Below are 21,222 nucleotides of genomic sequence, written 5' to 3'. Positions count from 1 at the left end.
CAACTTGACGCTGTCTACTTGACGAGTGCTACTGAGAACGGAAAAAGAAGGAAGTAGCCTAGCCTACGCAATGCACGCAAATATCTTGACGTGGGCCTAGTCAAGTCAAGTCATGTCAATTTTATTTAGCGCATTTCATGAGGTCATTCAATGTGCTTTACATAAACAAAAGTAAACAGGAAAAACTGATGAAAGTATAAAAGGGCAATAGTCAAAGAATAGTTTAAAAAGTAAAGAAGAAAAAAAGATAAGAAAAAAACATAAAACACACAAAGTAATAGTACATAAAAGCATAAAAGGTCAATAATTTAAGTGTTTAAAAAGTAATAATTAAAACATAAAAAAACAACATAGAATGATTATACTAGTCAAGCACCCAGTGCACAGCAGCACTCTATGGAGATTCTTGAAGTAGTTCCAAACTGTGCGAGCAACCGCGGCCGCGCACACATATTATTTATTTCCTTTCAGGGCCCTCATGGAGTATTAACACCCAAATAGTTAACACTCAGTTTCAGAGAAGGTAAATCTGGTAAATCTGTAACTCTCGAACCGTAAAGAACGAGCTGTTACACTCTGACTATATGTCCGATCTGTCTATTCTGTTAGAATGACAGCACAACTACTTCACAGAATCCCCCTTTGCCCAACTAAGGACAGCAATAGTAGCCTACTACAAGGAACAATAGTCCTCACCCGAAGATTGCTCTGTAAATTGAGTAATGATGATCTTACCACAAACTGGACATGTTACAAAGATTGCCCTTAGCAGACAATCAAAACGCAGCACAAAATCACATACAGGATGACATGACACACATACACATAACCCATGAATAATAGTCAGATAATAGTCAGAAATGATTAAAATTTTAGCTGAAAGACTTTCCCAGATTCAGAAATAAATAAGTGATAATGATCCTAGTCAAACACGCCGCCTAGGCTTTCATCACATAGGCAGACAAAAGAAAGAGTGTGAAATGAATAGTCCGTCTAAGGTTCTAAACGATTGCATGTAGGAAATATTGCTTATGACTTTATAGTCTGAATCTTAGTTTATTTGTGGCAAGAATATGCATTCACAAACACAGTAAGCTACAGACACACATTTGTTTTGTAACAAATTGCACATGTAGTGGTGTTGCTGATGTTAAGGCCCTATAACAAAGATATGTAGTGGTGTTGCTGATGTTAAAGCCCTATAGAACAAATATATGTTGTGGTGTTGCTGTTAAGGCCCTATAGAACAAATATATGTTGTGGTGTTGCTGATGTTAAGGCCCTAAGATATGTAGTGATGTTGCTGATGTTAAGGCTGTAACAAATATATGTCGTGGTGTTGCTGATGTTAAGGCCCTAAGATATGTAGTGATGTTGCTGATGTTAAGGCTGTAACAAATATATGTCGTGGTGTTGCTGATGTTAAGGCCCTAAGATATGTAGTGATGTTGCTGATGTTAAGGCTGTAACAAATATATGTCGTGGTGTTGCTGTTAAGGCCCTATAGAACAAATATATGTTGTGGTGTTGCTGATGTTAAGGCCCTAAGATATGTAGTGATGTTGCTGATGTTAAGGCTGTAACAAATATATGTCGTGGTGTTGCTGATGTTAAGGCCCTAAGATATGTAAAGAGAACAAGGGACCGCAAGACAGAGGAACAGAGGGATGTGGAGTGGAGAGAATGTGGGTATAGAGGACACCAAACAGACAGGAAAGATGATGATGATGATGATGATGATGATGATGACGACAAATCATAGGCTAAAGGAAAACAGTGCCAGAATACAGTTCCAGAAAGAAGGGACAGAAGAGAGGATAGATAGATAGATAGATAGATAGATAGATAGATAGATAGATAGATACTTTATTGATCCCTAGGGGAAATTCAAGGTCACAGTAGCATACAGACATACACACACACATTCACTAACAGCAGAAAAAGTAATTAAAAGTATATAATATAAAAAAAACACAACTAAGCAATAAGGACTGTAGAAGATAAAGAATATACTAAATATACTAAAATACAAATTATACTAAATAAAACTTAATCTAAATAAATTCTAAAAAACAGTATCCACATAGTGGGTGATTAATCAATCAGATGCGCTTGCAATGACTGAAGCAGGGATTGAGCCTGTGTCCTCTGTGCATAAGGTGCTCTTTGTGAAGGAGTGTCATGGTGATGGTGCAAATGAGTAAGTCAAACAGTGCAACAGTGCAAGAATAAAGTCTATATATCTATGTATAAATAACTATATTAAGAAAGGTAAAAGTGTGGTCACAGTTCGGCTGTGGCATGGAGGGAGGGGTTGTGCATATGTGCTAATAAAGCACGCAAACAGTGAGGCAGAAGACAATGGTAAAGTGGCTAGTGGACAGACAGTTCAAGACATGGAGGTGGTGAAGAGGCAGACAGACTATGTGGAGAAGTCTATTTCTCCTCTTCCCTTAAGTGATGCATTAAACAGTTCAATGGCCCTGGGGACAAATGACTTCCTCAGTCTGTCTGTTGTGCAAGGCAGTGAGCGAAGTCTCCAGCTGATCAGGCTCTTATGCTTAACAATAGTGCTGTGGAGTGGATGACACTCATTGTCCAAGATGTTGATCAGTTTGTTCAGGGTCCTTTTGTCAGATAGTGAAGTGATGCACTCCAGTTCAGCTCCCACTACAAAGCCAGCTTTCCTTACCAGCCTGTCAAGTCGCCCCACATCCTTCTTCTTTGTGCTTCCTCCCCAGCATACCACTGCATAGAAGAGGGCGCTGGCAACAACAGACTGGTAGAACATCCTGAGGAGCTTGCTGCACACATTGAAGGAGCGCAGCCTCCTCAGGAAGTACAGCCTGCTCTGCCCTTTCTTGTAGAGTGCATCAGTGTTGGCTGACCAGTCCAGTTTATTGTCCAAGTGGAGACCCAGATACTTGTAGGTGCTTACCACCTCGACATTGACCTCATCAATGGAGACTGGTAGCAGAGCGGGCTTAGACCTGCGGAAATCCACCACCATCTCCTTGGTCTTTGAAGTGTTAAGTTGAAGGTGATTGAGTTTGCACCACTGCACAAAGTCCTCCACCAGGCTCCTGTACTCCTCCTCTTGCTCGTCCCTGATACACCCCACAATTGCAGTATTGTCAGAAAACTTCTGCATGTGGCATGACTCAGTGTTGTAGCAGGTGAACAGGACTGGAGAAAGCACAGTTCCCTGTGGCACTCCGGTGCTGCTGATCACAGTGTCAGAGAGACAGTTCTTCAGTCTGACGAACTGTGGTCGCTCCGTCAGGTAATCTGTGATCCAGGTTACCAGGTGAGCATCCACACCCATCTGCAAGAGCTTGTCTCCCAGTCTGAGGGGTTGGATGGTGTTAAAAGCACTTGAGAAATCAAAGAACATGATTCTCACAGCACTTTTCCCCTTGTCCAGGTGAGAATGTGTCCTGTGTAGAAGATAAGTGATGGCATCGTCCACGCCCACTTTCTCCTGGTATGCAAACTGTAACGGGTCTAGTGCATGGCGTACCTGGGGTCTGAGCATACCTAAGACCAGTCGCTGCATTGTCTTCATCACATGTGATGTGATGAATTTCCCCTTGGGGATCAATAAAGTATCTATCTATCTATCTATCTCTATCGATGTTAGAGCGACAGGTCTGTAGTCATTAAGCTCACTAGGATGTGGCTTTTTAGGGACAGGGGTGAGACATGATGTCTTCCACAGTGTTGGTCCAAGGCGTAGACTTAGATTGAAGATGTGCTTCAGTGGCTCCCTCAGCTCCGCAGCACAGGCCTTGAGTAGCCTTGGACACAGTCTGTCAGGCCCTGCTGCCTTTCTCGTGTTTAGTTTCTTTAGTTTAGCGCTCACTTGTTTTCCTATGACGATGGGGGGTGTAAGGGGAGGGGAGGGGGAGGGGTGCATCTGGGATCTGTGTGTCTGATGGCTGTTGACTGAGGTCGTTGTCGCCTCATTGTTCGTGATCGCCGTGTGGGGGACGGGTGCAATATCCAGTGATGGTGGTGGTACGATAGCCTGTGATGGTGGAGGTGAGTGTTGCACTGGTATTGAGGGGGGGTGGGGGCTGGGGGATGACCACCTCCTTGATGTCCCTACCAAGGCTGCCAGAGTCGTGAACGCCTCATCAGGCACAGGCAAGGAGGCGTCAGGCGGGGGCAGGGCGTGAGGTGATGGTTTAGGTCGTTGGGCGTGAGGTGTTGGTGGCTTAGGTCGTTGGGTGTCACCAGAATGCAGAGCTGGAGAGACTGGGAGGCTGGGAGGTGGGGGTAGGGCAGGCACGCAAACAAGAGCAGTGTCTGAGTCTGCAGGGGGTGGTGGACAGACCACCGCCATTGGAGCTGGAGCAGGACAGTCAAACCTGTTGAAGTGGTTCAACTGGTCGTCCTGTCCAGGTCCCCCTCCACAGAGCTGCTGCTCTTCTTCAGGCCAGTTGCGATTTTTAGGCCGTCCCATGACTCCTTCATGTTGTTTTCCTGCAACTTCTGTTCCACCTTCCTTCTGTAGTCCTCCTTAGCCTCCTTCAGCTTGACTTTGAGTTCCCCTTGCACGCGCCTCAGCTCTGCCATGTCCCCCTCTCTGAACGCCATCTTTTTCCTGTTAAGGGTCTTGACATTGCTGGTTATCCAAGGCTTGTTATTGGGAAAGCAGCGTACAGTTCTGGTGGGAACAACAATGTCCATACAGAAATTCAGGTAGTCAGTTGTGCTCTGTGTGACCTCCTCTAAGTCCTCTCCATTCTGTAGCACACTCCAGTCAGTACACTCAAAGGAGGGACAGAAGAGAGAAGAGAGGAGGGACAGAAGAGAGGAGGGACAGAAGAGAGAAGAGAGGAGGGACAGAGAGGAGGGACAGAAGAGAGAAGAGAGGAGGGACAGAAGAGAGAAGAGAGGAGGGACAGAGAGGAGGGACAGAAGAGAGAAGAGAGGAGGGACAGAAGAGAGGAGGGACAGAAGAGAGAAGAGAGGAGGGACAGAAGAGGAGGGACAGAAGAAAGAAGAGAGGAGGGACAGAAGAGAGGAGGGACAGAAGAGAGAAGAGAGGAGGGACAGAAGAGAGGAGGGACAGAAGAGAGAAGAGAGGAGGGACAGAAGAGAGGAGGGACAGAAGAGAGAAGAGAGGAGGGACAGAAGAAAGAAGAGAGGAGGGACAGAAGAGAGAAGAGAGGAGGGACAGAAGAGAGAAGAGAGGAGGGACAGAAGAGAGGAGGGACAGAAGAGAGAAGAGAGGAGGGATAGAAGAGAGAAGAGAGGAGGGACAGAAGAGGAGGGACAGAAGAGAGAAGAGAGGAGGGACAGAAGAGAGAAGAGAGGAGGGACAGAGGAATTGGGGACAGAAGGGACAGTGGAAAGGCCAAAGCAAAGTAAACAAATGAGGTGAAGAACCAATGTGGAAAAAATAGAGAATTAGCTGCACTAGCTGCACTTCTGGCCTTGAGCGTATAGTTCTTCACTTCAGTTCAACTCTTCTCTGTTTCAGTAAACACAGACACTCACACACACACTTACACACACACACCCCACACACACACACACACTCACACACACACACACACACACACACACACACACACACACACACACACACACACACACACACACACTCACACACCCACACACACTCACACACACCCACACACACACACACACAACCACCACCACACACCCACTGCTCCAGGGCACCTCTGAGCCAATCAGAGTAACAGGAAGCATGGGACTTGAACACTCACACACACTCACTCCAAATCAAACACACAGAAGAACGCCAAAGTCAGATGTTGAACGGACAAAAAGACCTCAGACCGAGAGGGAGATCACCAGCTGAGAGGAGTGAACTGGAGACTATTCAGAAGAGTATAGAGTAAGTCCAATTTATCTGTGGGCAGGAAGGAATATACCGCACTGGCAACATCCAAACTGTGTTATGCTGCTAACAGTTTTGAGACAAACCATCCCAGCGTCTTTCTTTTGATGTCATTTCCATTCAGTGAATAATAGTGCTTTCTACTTCTGTTTACATTTCTTAACATAAAGTGTCTTTCAACCTGACGTTTTGGCATCATATGGGGACTAAGGAACAGAGCAGCAACTCAAGAGGAATGTCACATTTGTCGTGTTTGTGGTGAGGTTGTCACAACCTAAATTGGTATATGAACTAATCAGAGCGAACAGGGTTGTCGAGTCATTTTAAATTTGTAAAGGTCAAATCACATAGTTAATGAACTTAGTGACGTTATTGTAAAGGTCAAATCACATGGTTAATGAACTTAGTGACGTTAACTGGTTGTGTAAGGAGACACTGTAGTCAACACATTCTCCAGCCTTCTGTGTTACAAATAACACCGCTGTACGTTGTGTGTGTGTGTGTGTGAGTGTGAATGTGAGTGTGTGTGTGTGTGTGTGTGTTTGTGTGTATGTGTGTGTGTGTGTGTGTGTGTGAGTGTGTATATGTGTGTGTGTATGTGTGTGAGTGTGTATATGTGTGTGTGTGTGTGTGTGTGTGTGTGTGTGTGTGTGTGTGTGTGTGTGTGTGTGTATGTTTGTGTGTGTGTGTGTGTGTGAGTGCATGTGTGTGAGTGCATGTGTGTGAGTGCTTGTGGTAAATGCAACGTGTTGCAACATTGTTTGCAAAACCAATATTTTCAAATGTCGTCAGCCTGTGTGACATGAGCGTGAGCGTGAGTGTGTTGGCCTGTAGATGGATTCTGATTGTGTGTGTGTGTGTGTGTGTGTGTGTGTGTGTGTGTGTGTGTGTGTGTGTGTGTGTGTGTGTGTGTGTGTGTGTGTGTGAGTGCGCCTGTTCCCTCCTGGATCCTGATTGTGTGTGTGTGTGTGTGTGTGTGTGTCTGGTCCCTCCTGGATCCTGATTGTGTGTGTGTGTGTGTGTGTGTGCCTGTTCCCTCCTGGATCCTGATTGTGTGTGTGTGTGTGTGTGTGTGTGTCTGGTCCCTCCTGGATCCTGATTGTGTGTGTGTGTGTGTGTGTGTGTGTGTGTGTGTGTGTGTCTGGTCCCTCCTGGATCCTGATTGTGTGTGTGTGTGTGTGTGTGTGTGTGTGTGTGTGTGTGTGTGTGTGTGAGTGTGCCTGTTCCCTCCTGGATCCTGATTGTGTGTGTGTGTGTGTGTGTCTGGTCCCTCCTGGATCCTGATTGTGTGTGTGTGTGTGTGTGTGTGTGTGTGTGTGTGTGTCTGGTCCCTCCTGGACCCCTTCAGCACTCTGGCCTCCCTCTTCCTCTCTTCATACAGCTTGTCCAGGAAAGAGAGCACAGGGGTCAAATACATAGAGCCTCGCCCTGGCCATTAACCAGCTGAAACACTGGCCCTCGCCCTGGCCATTAACCAGCTGAAACACTGGTCAGGAAGGAAGAGCTGCTCTAGCTGACAGAGGAACAGACACAAGGGAAGGATTCATGTTGACCATCCCTGAGGAGAGAGAGAGAGAGTTGTTATGTAATATGGCAAAACTAGACAATGTTTAGTATTAATGTCAGAAAGCCTTCTGTGCGTGCGTGCGTGCGTCGTGCGTGTGGTGTATAAAACACATACTGACACTGATGAGTGAGAGTCTGGACATAAACACCGGGCAGCCAGACAGCAGGATTCTAAAGGGAGGGGATGTTCTGCAGGAAACTCCACTCCCTCTCTCAGAGGAATATCAGTGTCACACACACACACAGATACACACAGAGATACAGACACACACACACACACAAAGACACACACACAGAGATACACACAAAGACACACACACACACACACACACAAACAACCAATTCCATTTCACTTTACCACAGTGATGAATTATTGTCTGTGCCCCACACACAGAAGACTTTCTGACATTAATACTTAACAATAACATTCACATAACATGCATAACTACATAACAACATTCTCTCTCTTTCTCCTCAGGTACAATTCACACACACACACACACACACACACCCTTTCCTATATCCTTTAGGACCAGTCATTTTAGGTGAGGTAATTTGTGTACTGGTGTTGTCCAGGTGTTTTTTAGCTGAGCAAAGATAAAGGTTTGTGTGAATAACAGAACAATCCTCCTAAGTTGAGTCAAGCCATGGATAGACAGGATGAGGTCTTGTGACTGAGCTCGGGGCCATTTGTTTACAGTAACTGCTTCATGCACTTGGCAGCTATGTACCATTGTGGCCAGTAGATGGCAGTGCTGTACCTGCACCGTGTACACAGCAGCAGTGGGTGTCAAAGCAGGTACTCTTACTGTAAAACGAATGTGTGTCCAGACAGGCACTCCTTGTGTTGAAAATAACTTGCGTTGTTACATCTCTGTGTCCAGATAGGGACAGCATGGCTTGAGTTCCTATAACACAACTTGTGTTAAAAACAACACAACTTGCGTTGAAAACAACACAAAAAAGTGTTGCTTTTTTTTACATCTCTTTGTCCAGATAAGGACAACATGGCTTGTGTTGTTTCCTTTTTTTTATTTGTTACACAATATGTGTTGAAAATAACTTGGGCGTTGAAAACAACACAACATGTGTTGCTTTTTAACACATCTCTGTGTCCAGATAGGGACAACACAACATGTGTTGCTTTTAACCCATCTCTGTGTCCAGATAGGGACAACACATTCATTTTAAGAGACGCCCACAGCCAGAGCAGGAGAGGCCTTGGGCCCACATGGGCTGGGGACGCTGCATGGAGCAGGAGTAGATCTGAGTGATTAGGCTGATTGAGCTTCCTCTCCGGATCTGAACCGTCTAAGACTCCAATACTTCTGTCATTTGTATTGTTTAAGTTAGAGGTGTGGTTTAATTGACTCAATTAAGCTTTTTATAGACAGTGTCAGGAGTACAAAAGACATGTGGTCAGAAGAATGGAATGAAGCTTAATGGGATGATAAACCCAACAAATTACGTCCAACCCAATGAAAAAAAACAAAAGTATTAAATCTCAAAGAACAAAACAAACAAAACAAAACACACAACATTTGTTTTTTTAGTGAATCACCTGAAAATGGCCCTGCGAGACAACAGCTGATCCCCACGATCCTATCTGCCACCTCCACACGATGCCTTATCGAAGGGAAACCTGCCGTGTTGACATTCCCCAGCATTACGTCGTAAAAGCAGGAGAACAAGATTCCTCAGCTCTGAGCAGCCAGCTGACTGGCCCGCCGAGCGGCCCGAGGAGCTTTAGAGCAGCCAGAGTCAAAGACGGCGGAACAGCAGAACATCCCTGCGTTAGCAGAACACAGCAGAACATCCCTGCGTTAGCAGAACACAGCAGAACATCCCTGCGTTAGCAGAACACAGCAGAACATCCCTGCGTTAGCAGCATTAGAACAACCGGAGTCAAAAACGGCAGAACAGCAGACCAGCCCTGTGTTGACAGCATTAGAACTTTGGCAGCAAGCGGCGGTTCTCTTGTCTTCCGTCAGACAGAAAGCCCCAGACATGTACGCTCTCTTACAGCGGAACCTCTTTGTGCATAGGAAGGTCAATGTTGGTAAGAGGCTGAGCTTGTGTGTGTGTGTGTGTGTGTGTGTATACAAGTGAGACATTATTTTGTCTTTAAATGTGTTGGTATCTCAGTGGTAATGTTGTCCTATGAGTACAGATGTTTTTTGTCAGTGTGTGAAAGTAAGTGTGAACACTGTTTATCGGATAACTTCCCAGGAGGGTGTGATTAACTGTGGCACATGAAGCATGCCATGCGCAGCAGGGGCACATGAAGCATGCCATGCCTAGTGGCTGTTTTGCTGTTAAAAGGTTGCTTTTGCCTTCACTAGATGCTATATTAGGCACGGCTGTTTGTGGATGCTATTTTGGGCTGTTTGTGGATGCTATATTGGGCTGTTTGGGGATGCTATATTATATTAGGCTGTTTGTGTTTTCTGGGTGGGATACTGGGTTTGCTGTGGGAGTCCTGCGAGTGAAAACACCTTCCATGGGATTCACCAGAGCGACCCGAAGCAGCCTGCACTCCCTTCTGGGATCGCACCTGTGGAGGGAGACAGACAGAGAGACGAGAGGAGGAGGAGGGGGAGGAGGAGAGAAAGAGGAGGAAGAGGAGAGGAGGAGGAGAGGGTTCTAGAGCAGTCTGCGCAAGTGAAACTGAACCTCATCATAAAGACACCTTCTCAACAACTTTTCTGTTCAATCTGGACCAGCAGAATTGGCATTAAGATCCACCAGATGTTTCCCTTGTCTACCTCCATAAACTTCAGGCTCTCGTGTTTTGCTGAATGATACTTAACTCAGCAGATCACACTAGATAACCAGAATTAGTCCCCAGAATTGTTAGTCAGAATGTAAACTTGGCCACGGATGGTAAGCACAATTACATCAGCTTAAAACTATCTAGCCTAGTATAACCTAAAACTAGCTTTATTAAAATGCCACACCTCATAGGTTACTGATTTTTATTAGAATAGACCTATAGATATTAAGATAATAAATCATTATGCGAGTACTTTTACTTTTAATACTTACAGTAGGCCTACATTTAAAATCAGGTACTTTTTACTTTTACTTAAAGGAACCATATGTAAGATTGTGGCCAAAACTGGTACTGCAATCATTTTCAAAATACTGAAGAGCGGTGTATCCCCTCCCCCTCCCCCCTGACTCGAGGTTGCACACGCGGATGGCGAAACACTACTGACTTCGTGATTAGTAGATAGGTGGAGGGTGGCGCATCAGGCCAAAACAAATGATAATATCCTGGCTGGACTACTGTTGTCAGTGATATGTAAGTATTTGAAATGAACATGATTTCTTAATGTCTAGTGACATATCAGGGCCATTTTATGATTAATTGAAATATTTTTCTTACATACGGTTCCTTTAAGTGTTGCCATTGTGGTACTTTTACTAAAGTAAATATTTCTCTGCTTATTTGTACTTTTACTTCCTTACTTTTACTTACTTCCTCCACCATGTGGTTTACTGAATGGGTTTACTGGGCCCAAGAGCTCAGGGGGCCCTGAAGCCCAAACCTCTGTGTGAAGTTGCTTCTTCTCCACCCTTCTCTTTTCACAAAACTCACCAGAAGTCATCATTTAATGGGTCATTTTTAAAAAAATCTTCTGTGTGAGAAGGCCTCAGGAACCCTCTATCTGAGGGGGCATCAGGGGTTCATAATCCATCCATGCCATGCCTATGTCCGTCAAAAGTTTGGAATACACGCAACAGGCTACAGCGCCAAGTGCCCACGGGGACCCAGGTTCGAATCCGACCTGCGGTCATGTCCTGATCCCACCCCATCTCCCTCTCTCCCACTCACTTCCTGTCTATCTTCACTATCCTGTCAGAATAAAGGCAAAAAGCCCAAAAAATATAACAAAAAAAAAAAAAGTTTGGAATACCCTAATTGACTGACTTAACTTACAACTTGTTTGTGATTTGTAATAATATTTTTACATGGTAGGAAATTTTTTGAAATTCTGTTTAGGGGTCCCTCAGACCGCAAAACAGATTTGGTCCTCCCCCAATGTTGACATCATGACTACGGCCTTGGTGTGGTAAATATGACATGCGATGTGGAGAGTTATTAAGCTGCGTCGTTAGCGTTACATAACCAGAGTGTCGGCTATGTAGGAAATGAGGGTGCTGGACTCTGCCATCATGCGTTGGTCAGGAAGTGCTGCCTTCCCGCCAGAGACAATGCTCAGGATCAGAACAGTGATTACGCAACGCTTGGCCCTCAGACCAGAGGAGTGAGACAACAGACCAGAGGAGCAGGACAACAGACCAGAGGAGCAGGACAACAGACCAGAGGAGGAGGACAACAGACCAGAGGAGGAGCAGGACAACAGACCAGAGGAGCAGGTCAACAGTAAATCACACTCGTCAACACTGACAACGGTGTGAGAGTGGCTACCATAGGTCTGCAGCATCTGCATACTGTTGCCCAGAGCCATATAAAGGTACCTGGTTATGGAACGCTAACATATGAAGGTACCTGGTTATGTAACGCTAACATATAAAGGTACCTGGTTATGTAACGCTAACATATGAAGGTACCTTTATACGGCTCTGCTGTAGCCTATAGCTACCATGCAGCCTCTGTGTACTGCAGCCTATAGTCGTGGGTACGAGCTCCTGGTGTAAGCGCAGGGTAAACCACATCCTGTTCGAGATGTTGGGGAGCTATCCGACATGAAAGTGAAAAAGCGCCTGTGTGTCTGCTTTCTTCTCTGAGCTGCGTCTGCCTCATCTTCTCTCTCTCTCTCTTCTCTCTCTCTCTCAAGTCTGCCTTGTCTTCTCTCTCTCATTGTGACTCTTCATCGTGTTCTCCGTGTTCTCATCGTGACTCGTCACTGTGTTCTCCGTGTTCTCATCGTGGCTCTTGACCGTGTTCTCCATGTTCTCCGCAGACTCCTCCGCTGCCATGTGCTCAGTAGACCCCTGCATCAGTTCATCTCTGCTGAGGCCCAGGAGGATGACACCAGAGGAGTTTTGGGTGAGTAACACGTATCCTCTCTCTCCCTCTCCACATACACACACACACACAGACAAAACACGTACACACACTACACACACACATATACACACACACACACGCACGCACATATACACACACACGCGCGTGCGCACACACACACACACACACACACACACACACACATCTTGTGGTTCTACAAACACACATCTTGGCACACACACACATATAATGTACACACAAACACACACACACACACACACACAGACACACACACGCACACACAATGTACACACACACACATATAGTGTTGAATACATAGTTACAACATTCACAGATGTGTTGTATAATGTAGTTAAATGTCTTATAGTTAAAATGTACAACATTATAGTGTTGTATAATGTAGTTAACGTTCTATAGTGTTGTATAATATAGTTACAACATTCCTATAATGTTGTAGAAGATAGTTAACAACATTCCTATAGTGTTGTATAATATAGTTACAACATTCCTATAGTGTTGTATAATATAGTTACAACATTCCTATAGTGTTGTATAATATAGTTACAACATTCCTATAGTGTTGTATAATATAGTTACAACATTCCTATAGTGTTGTATAATATAGTTACAACATTCCTATAGTGTTGTATAATATAGTTACAACATTCCTATAGTGTTGTATAATATAGTTACAACATTCCTATAGTGTTGTATAATATAGTTACAACATTCCTATAGTGTTGTATAATATAGTTACAACATTCCTATAGTGTTGTATAATATAGTTACAACATTCCTATAGTGTTGTATAATATAGTTACAACATTCCTATAGTGTTGTATAATATAGTTACAACATTCCTATAGTGTTGTATAATATAGTTACAACATTCCTATAGTGTTGTATAATATAGTTACAACATTCCTATAGTGTTGTATAATATAGTTACAACATTCCTATAGTGTTGTATAATATAGTTACAACATTCCTATAGTGTTGTATAATATAGTTACAACATTCCTATAGTGTTGTATAATATAGTTACAACATTCCTATAGTGTTGTATAATATAGTTACAACATTCCTATAGTGTTGTATAATATAGTTACAACATTCCTATAGTGTTGTATAATATAGTTACAACATTCCTATAGTGTTGTATAATATAGTTACAACATTCCTATAGTGTTGTATAATATAGTTACAACATTCCTATAGTGTTGTATAATATAGTTACAACATTCCTATAGTGTTGTATAATATAGTTACAACATTCCTATAGTGTTGTATAATATAGTTACAACATTCCTATAGTGTTGTATAATATAGTTACAACATTCCTATAGTGTTGTATAATATAGTTACAACATTCCTATAGTGTTGTATAATATAGTTACAACATTCCTATAGTGTTGTATAATATAGTTACAACATTCCTATAGTGTTGTATAATATAGTTACAACATTCCTATAGTGTTGTATAATATAGTTACAACATTCCTATAGTGTTGTATAATATAGTTACAACATTCCTATAGTGTTGTATAATATAGTTACAACATTCCTATAGTGTTGTATAATATAGTTACAACATTCCTATAGTGTTGTATAATATAGTTACAACATTCCTATAGTGTTGTATAATATAGTTACAACATTCCTATAGTGTTGTATAATATAGTTACAACATTCCTATAGTGTTGTATAATATAGTTACAACATTCCTATAGTGTTGTATAATATAGTTACAACATTCCTATAGTGTTGTATAATATAGTTACAACATTCCTATAGTTGTAAAATGTAAGTTAGAACGTTACAGTGTTGTATAATGTAGTTACGACGTTCCTATAGTGTTGTATAATATAGTTACAACATTCCTATAGTGTTGTATAATGTAGTTAGTTCACTACTAGTGCAGGATCGTTTCTCGTTATTGTTAGGATAATACCCACACACCTGAAAACACTTACAGAGAAAAGTCTGAAACTTAGTCACTTCAAATAGACCTTAAGTAAGCCAATGTGTACCTGTTCAAGTGTGTACTTTTACTTTGAGTAGCCGCGTACAGTGTTGTACTTGCCCATTCACTCCCCATGTCTAAAACCTAAAAGAGTTATTTTCAGTGTGCCAGGGAAAAGTATAGCACTAACCACAAGCCTGCAGACCCCTTCTGCAAGCAACGGAAGAGACACACAGAGACATAGAGCTGGGGTCGGGTCAAGGCTGCAAACATGAGGGGATATTTTATCTTTGCCCAGGAGGACATTTTCTGATGAGGTGACTAGGTGGCCAGAACCCAAGTGAAGGCAGGATCAGTAACATACAGTACTGTATTGGTCACTTACTACAGTTCTATTTGGCTTCTTTTTTTGCTCTTGTAAAACTTGCAGTTGTTAGAAAATCAACAACTTTAAGATGATTACTGAAGCATTTCTATGTTTGAGTTTCACATAAGACTCTCTGAGAAAATTGCAATGCAGATAGTACAGGTGTCCTTGTTTTGTATAAAGCACATCAGTGTGTTACTGCTGGTTTTGTATAAAGCATTATAATCATTTTTGCATTTTGGCATATGTGAGTTGTTTATCCCCAAGTGCTATGTCTTATTTAGCTTGTCTGTAGAGTTTGACAAAATGAGCCAAGTGTGAAAGCAATAGGCAAAAACTGTAATGTCTGATCAGCCTCCTCTCCTCAGGCTGAAGGAAGTGGGCTTCATACAGACATAAGTGGGTCATAGATATCCAACAGAACAAACAAAGGGACTCGTACTGACACACTATACACCTGTTTACGTAAGGCACTGGCTCAGACTCCAGCAGCAGTGCAGTAATGCAAATGTAATATTTTTATCAACATGTCTGAATACACCTCCCCCCACCACACACACCTCACCTACTTTTTTTTTGCAAAGTAAAGTCGTTAAAACAAGGCAGGACTCTCAGAAGGTCTCCTCAAGGTTTGTCCACCAGCTGCAGTGTACAGATAAGGGTTAAGGCTAAAAGCACTTCAAACATTTGTGCTCCTCTCCCCCACACATACACAGAAGAAAAGAAAGAGCTTAATATAATTAGCGTGTTACTGTCTCTCCGTGAACACTTAATTACATCAGAAAATCACATTAGTAGGCTATATTCTTTTAATATCGTAAAAACTTGAAAGAACTGCGGGACTGTCTATGCTCTGTCTGAGTTTACTGAAAGCTGTGAACATTTGTCATGGAAACTGAACAGACAACCTTTGAAATGTACCTTTCCTTTAACTGGATGGTTGCTAACTTTTCTGAGATAGCCTATCTCACATCTCACTTTCAAGTAAGAAACTTCTCACTTTTAAGTAAGAAACTTTCACACAGGTAGTAGCCTACAAGGGCCTAAATCAACACGACACAGAGGAGCCAGTAGCGCCTCTAGGTTAGTCTGGAAACATCACGTGTTCAGGGTCCCCTGATAACCGCTCCTGTAGTCGTCTGCAGCGCAAAACATAAACCACCACAGAATTATCGGTAAAGGAAGGCACATCACTAAGCAACTATAGGCCTGCACGTAGCTCAATCCCCAATCATAATTTTAGTAAAATATTAATATTTTGTGTAGGTCTATGCCATTGGCTCACTCATTTAACATACCGTAAAGGTTTGAAGGAGAAGGGCACTTTTGAAATCCTAATTTAAATTCAACACAGCATGTTATATAGCCTGTAGGCTATGTACTGTAGCCTATGTACAGTACAGTATGCTCAATAAATCTTCCGCTGTGAAAGTACACCGATTACTGCGCTCACTAAGCAACGGAACAAGTGCGACCACGCAAGCTGGAGAGCAGCGAGGCGCGCCCACGGGATGGGAGGGTGAGTGGGCACGAAGGCAGGCTCTATTTCTTGCTAAATGACTTGTTTGAGTTGGGCTCGAGCGCAGCATACTCCGAGACAAGCAGACAGCTCAAGTAGACAGTCCACAGGTGCTCGTAAGCGACCGGGAGTAACGACGGCACGCACAGGGACGTTCTTGATCGGAATGCGATGTACTGGTCCGAGATGACACGATGTCGGATGCTTTTAACACAGATGATGGAATATGTTTTGGGAAATTGTTTTCTCTCGTCTTGTACCAATCTGACCGCCCGTTACACAGAAGAAGGGTCTGTTTCCATGTAATGTTCTGAGGCACGGAATGCTCTAATAATCCGGCGAAGACAGCGCAATAATCATGCATCTCTTTCGGAGCTACACCTACCAGGTTTATCCTGACCGCTTCTCTACGGACACACAGACTATTCGCGGCATCAGCTGGGTAAGCTGTCACTCTTCAATCAGTCTGCTTCAAGTTTGTGAGACAGTAAGAGTGAAGGAGGGAGGGGCTTAGATATGTTTATCTCCTTCTATCGCACAGACCAGAGCAGTGTCTTCAAAACCCTGATGTTTGCGAGCAATATAGATTAGTTTGAGAAAAGTAAGCTATGGAAGTTATGGTCTAAATGTTCCCAACATTACTGCCCTGCTGTGGATATTTCTTGATGATAGAATACCAGCCTTGAGTCTTTAAATTCTCTGTGAAAACTTTCACTTGTATTGACTATAGTATGAACTTGATACACTCACAGGGCAAGCAGCTACAGTTTTACCCATAGAGCAGCTAAAAGGCACGGAAGGCAATGACATTTATTGGAAACATCATGGCTACCCACTACACTCACACACACACACACACACATACTTTTGCTTTGTTTTCCTGACTGCCCAACGAGTGTAGAATTTGAGGAGGAGTGTGGTGTCGGTGTGTGGGAACTACAGGGGCCGAGATGTGAGTTGAGGACGAGGGGGAGGGTGGAGGGAGGGTAGGGACACCAGTGCAACATGTGCCTCTACACCACGGCTCACTAATGGGGCTCCACACCACGGCTCACTAATGTGCCTCCACACCACGGCTCACTGATGGGGCTCCACATCACGGGGAGGGGGCTCGTGGTCCGCACAGCGCTATTGTCTCCGTGTGGGCGTGGGTGCAGCGGAAGTGTGCGGAGAGTTGTTCTTCTGCCCCTGCAGGAGCCTGGTTAATAATAGCATATTGTGTATTGGCCTCCTCTCGACTCTGGAGTAAACTAAGAAGAGTGAGAAAGGGCAGCTCCTTAGCCACAGGAAGACCTAGATGACCGCACTTCTCATTCTCTGCTATATTTGTCCTGTCTTGACCAGACGCACACGTGCATGTACATTCCCTTCACACACAAACAATCCGAGACACCCACACACACATAAACAATCAGAGACACACACACACACACACACACACACATAAACAATCAGAGACACACACACACACACACACACACACACACACACACACACACATGAACAAGGAGAGTCATCAGCACTGGACACTGAGCTACTGTGTCTATCAGTGTGTGTAGGGGGCCAGTGATGTGAGGCTGCGCTGGTGATGGTCAGAACTCAGTCAGTTGTGTTGTGTACTCCCAGTGCTACTGGTCACTGGTCATTTGCCTGCTCATTAGATAGATAGATAGATAGATAGATAGATAGATAGATACTTTATTGATCCCCAAGGGGAAATTCAAGTTCAAATTCAATTACAGGCGCCCTCACAGTTTACACACCAGAGTGGAGCAAGCTGAGCAAACAGAGTTGGTCACAGTTGATCACAGTTGATCACCGTCATGTTACTGTTACAAACCCAGTTGGCACCTCAATTAGCTTGGCTAATTACTGCAGGAATATTTCAAACGTCACGTCGTCACCCTGGACCGTCATGTTGGGCCGCCTGGTCGTTCTCATCAAGGCCACTTCAAACATGCGCAGAACAAAAGCACTAGGTCTATTTGAAGCAGCCTCACGCTGGGCACTAATTCCACATTGGGAATGGGACGTCTGGGGGGGCTCCAGGCGGCTGGTGGTCACTAAGACCTTAAGATGGGGGCCTCAGGGTCAGTGCCTCGGCATTCCAGCACTGTGGGCGATGACATCGGGAGGTAAACCAGGAATAGACCGAAATACCATTCGGTCATTAGGGGCGGCTAGTACAGATGAGAGGGACGTTGTTGATGTCAGGCATGTCCACCGCCACGGCACGCCACGGCACGCCACGGCACGCCACGGCACGCCACGCCACGCCACGCCACGCCACGCCACGCCCCTGTCTAGGCCACGCCACGCCACGCCACTCCTCGCCACGCCACGCCACGCCACGCCACGCCACGCCACTCCACCGCCACGCCACTCCTCGCCACGCCACTCCTCGCCACGCCCCTGTCTAGGCCACGCCACGCCACGCCCACGCCCGCCACGCCACGCCACGCCACGCCACGCCGCCACGCCACTCCTCGCCACGCCACTCCTCGCCACGCCCCTGTCCAGGCCACGCCACGCCACTCCTCGCCACGCCACGCCACGCCACGCCACGCCACGCCACGCCACGCCACTCCTCGCCACGCCCCTGTCTAGGCCACGCCACGCCCCTGTCTAGGCCACGCCACGCCACCACGCCACGCCACGCCACCGCCACGCCCTCGCCACGCCACGCCACGCCGCCACGCCACTCCCCGCCACGCCCCTCCACTCCACGCCACGCCACTCCTCGCCACGCCACGCCACGCCACCTCGCCACGCCACTCCTCGCCACGCCCCTCCTCGCCACGCCACTCCTCGCCACGCCACTCCTCGCCACGCCCCTGTCTAGGCCACGCCACGCCACGCCACGCCACGCCACGCCACGCCACTCCTCGCCACGCCACTCCTCGCCACGCCACGCCACGCCACTCGCCACGCCACCACGCCACGCCACGCCACGCCACTCCTCGCCACGCCACCTCCGCCACGCCACGCCACTCCTCGCCACGCCACGCCACGCCACGCCACGCCACGCCACGCCACGCCACTCCTCGCCACGCCACGCCACCTCCGCCACGCCACGCCACCGCCACGCCACGCCACGCCACGCCACGCCACGCCACACGCCACCGCCACGCCACCGCCACGCCACGCCACGCCACGCCACCTCGCCACGCCACGCCACGCCACTCACCACGCGCCCTGTCTAGGCCACACCACGCCCCTGTCTAGGCCACGCCACGCCACGCCACGCCACTCCTCGCCACGCCATGCGCCACCCACGCCACGCCACTTTCGCCACGCCACGCCACGCCACGCCACTCCACGCCACGCCCACCGCCACGCCACGCCACGCCACGGTACTCCCCACCACCCCATGCCACGCCCCTGTCTAGGCCACAGTCCAATGTCCAGTGCCTATTTTTACAGTGTGTTGGCATAGAGAAAAAAAACACAAGAGTGCTTTAGAGACCAGTGCTGGTGGACTTCTGCTTTTTTTGACCTGTTGGCCAGTGCCACAGCTAGAGGTTGTTCTAAGGTGCGTCATGTTTGAGAATTAGCAGCGAATCAGCAAGATCCAAATGTCCCGCTGCCTGTTTTTTTGTCTCACCAATCAGAAGTAATATTGTGTACCCTCTGGCTCCCTGGGCACATGTGACCATGCAGGAACACGTTGGCACAGTTTACTCAGTTTACTCAGTTTACTAAATTTACTCAGTCAACAGAACGAGAGGGCGGAGAGCTCTCACCTTCACACGCTTCAATGCCCCTGAGTGGAGGTGGCTGTGTGGATGTGTGTGTGTGTGTGTGTGTGTGTGTGTTAAAGAGAGGCAAAGGTCCATCTCAAGCCTATGGCCCCTAAAGTGTGTGTCTTAGGTATCCCTGGGCCCCTGTGTCCTTTAACTCTGAAGTGGTTGAGAGTGTCACACAAACACAACAAGCACAAATGTTCGCACATCTGTAGAAATTAGACATATGGATGGGTAGTAGAAATGAGACAAATGAGACGTATGGATGTGCAGTAACAATGAGACGTATGGATGTGCAGTAGAAATGAGACGTATGGATGTGCAGTAGAAATGAGACAAATGAGACGTATGGATGTGCAGTAGAAATTAGACGTATAGAAATGAGACGTATGGATGTGCAGTAGAAATGAGACGTATGGATGCGCAGAAGAAATGAGACATATAGAAATGAGACGTGGATGTGCAGTAGAAATGAGACATATGGATGTGCAGTAGAAATGAGACGTATGGATGTGCAGTAGAAATGAGACGTATGGATGTGCAGCAGAAATGAGACATATAGAAATGAGACTTATGGATGTGCAGTAGAAATGAGAAATATAGAAATGAGACGTATGGATGTGCAGTAGAAATGAGTAATTATTTCCACCCTAGAGAGATGAGAACATTGTAAATGTTATTAAAAAGTGTCTTATTGACATCAGAGTGTATTTCAGAACACAAACATTAGCCGAACATTGCCTAAAAGTTCATTATTTGTGACATGCTCGTGCATGGTGTTTCAGTGATTTATTGCATTTTTTGCTGATTCTCGTCTGTTAAGTTTGCTAAAAACACAGATGTGCATAACAAATGTCAGAGTCCAAATGTCTGAGACCAAGTGTTCTGCAGACAGCACCTGCCCTCCATGCTGGCCTTGCCAGAAGATGTTACACTTCATCCAGACACACACACACACACACACACACACACACACATACACACACACACTTCATCCAGACTCCTGAAATCCAGCTTCACTCACAGATTCAAACCGTGGCAGTCGTCCACTCGTGCAGCAGGGAGTTTTTGCCCAAGTGGTTTGTGCATTGTGTGGAGTGGTGGCCAGCACAGGCCTTGAGCGCGGCACCGACCCCGCGGGCAGGAGATTGGCCACTCGAGAGCCCAGTTCTCATTCACACTTCGGTGCCCAA

General features: G+C 45.7%; 1 protein-coding gene and 1 long non-coding RNA gene across 11 annotated transcripts in view; one reads left to right on the top strand and one right to left on the bottom strand.

Moving 5' to 3' along the window:
- The first annotated feature begins 5,652 nt into the window (after positions 1-5,652).
- Positions 5,653-21,222, top strand: part of rapgef3 (Rap guanine nucleotide exchange factor (GEF) 3) — a 47,064-nt gene continuing 31,494 nt past the window's right edge. For 3 of the 10 annotated variants that reach the window (XM_048241744.1, XM_048241745.1, XM_048241743.1), the window contains exons 1-2: positions 9,236-9,497; positions 12,370-12,455. In XM_048241744.1, coding sequence (XP_048097701.1) covers positions 9,446-9,497; positions 12,370-12,455 — 138 coding nt within the window. In that variant the 5' untranslated portion in view covers positions 9,236-9,445. The other 7 variants (XM_048241748.1, XM_048241746.1, XM_048241749.1 and 4 more) reach the window with 6 other exon arrangements.
- On the bottom strand, positions 7,158-9,104 carry LOC125293704. Its single transcript, XR_007193407.1, has 4 exons — positions 9,000-9,104; positions 8,248-8,346; positions 7,554-7,650; positions 7,158-7,430 (listed from the first exon to the last, which is right to left on the bottom strand). It is a non-coding gene; the product is annotated as an uncharacterized LOC125293704 (long non-coding RNA).

Source organism: Alosa alosa, chromosome 4 (assembly GCF_017589495.1).
Source record: "Alosa alosa isolate M-15738 ecotype Scorff River chromosome 4, AALO_Geno_1.1, whole genome shotgun sequence".
Lineage (NCBI taxonomy): Eukaryota > Metazoa > Chordata > Actinopteri > Clupeiformes > Clupeidae > Alosa > Alosa alosa.
This window is presented reverse-complemented; position numbering and strand designations above follow the sequence as displayed.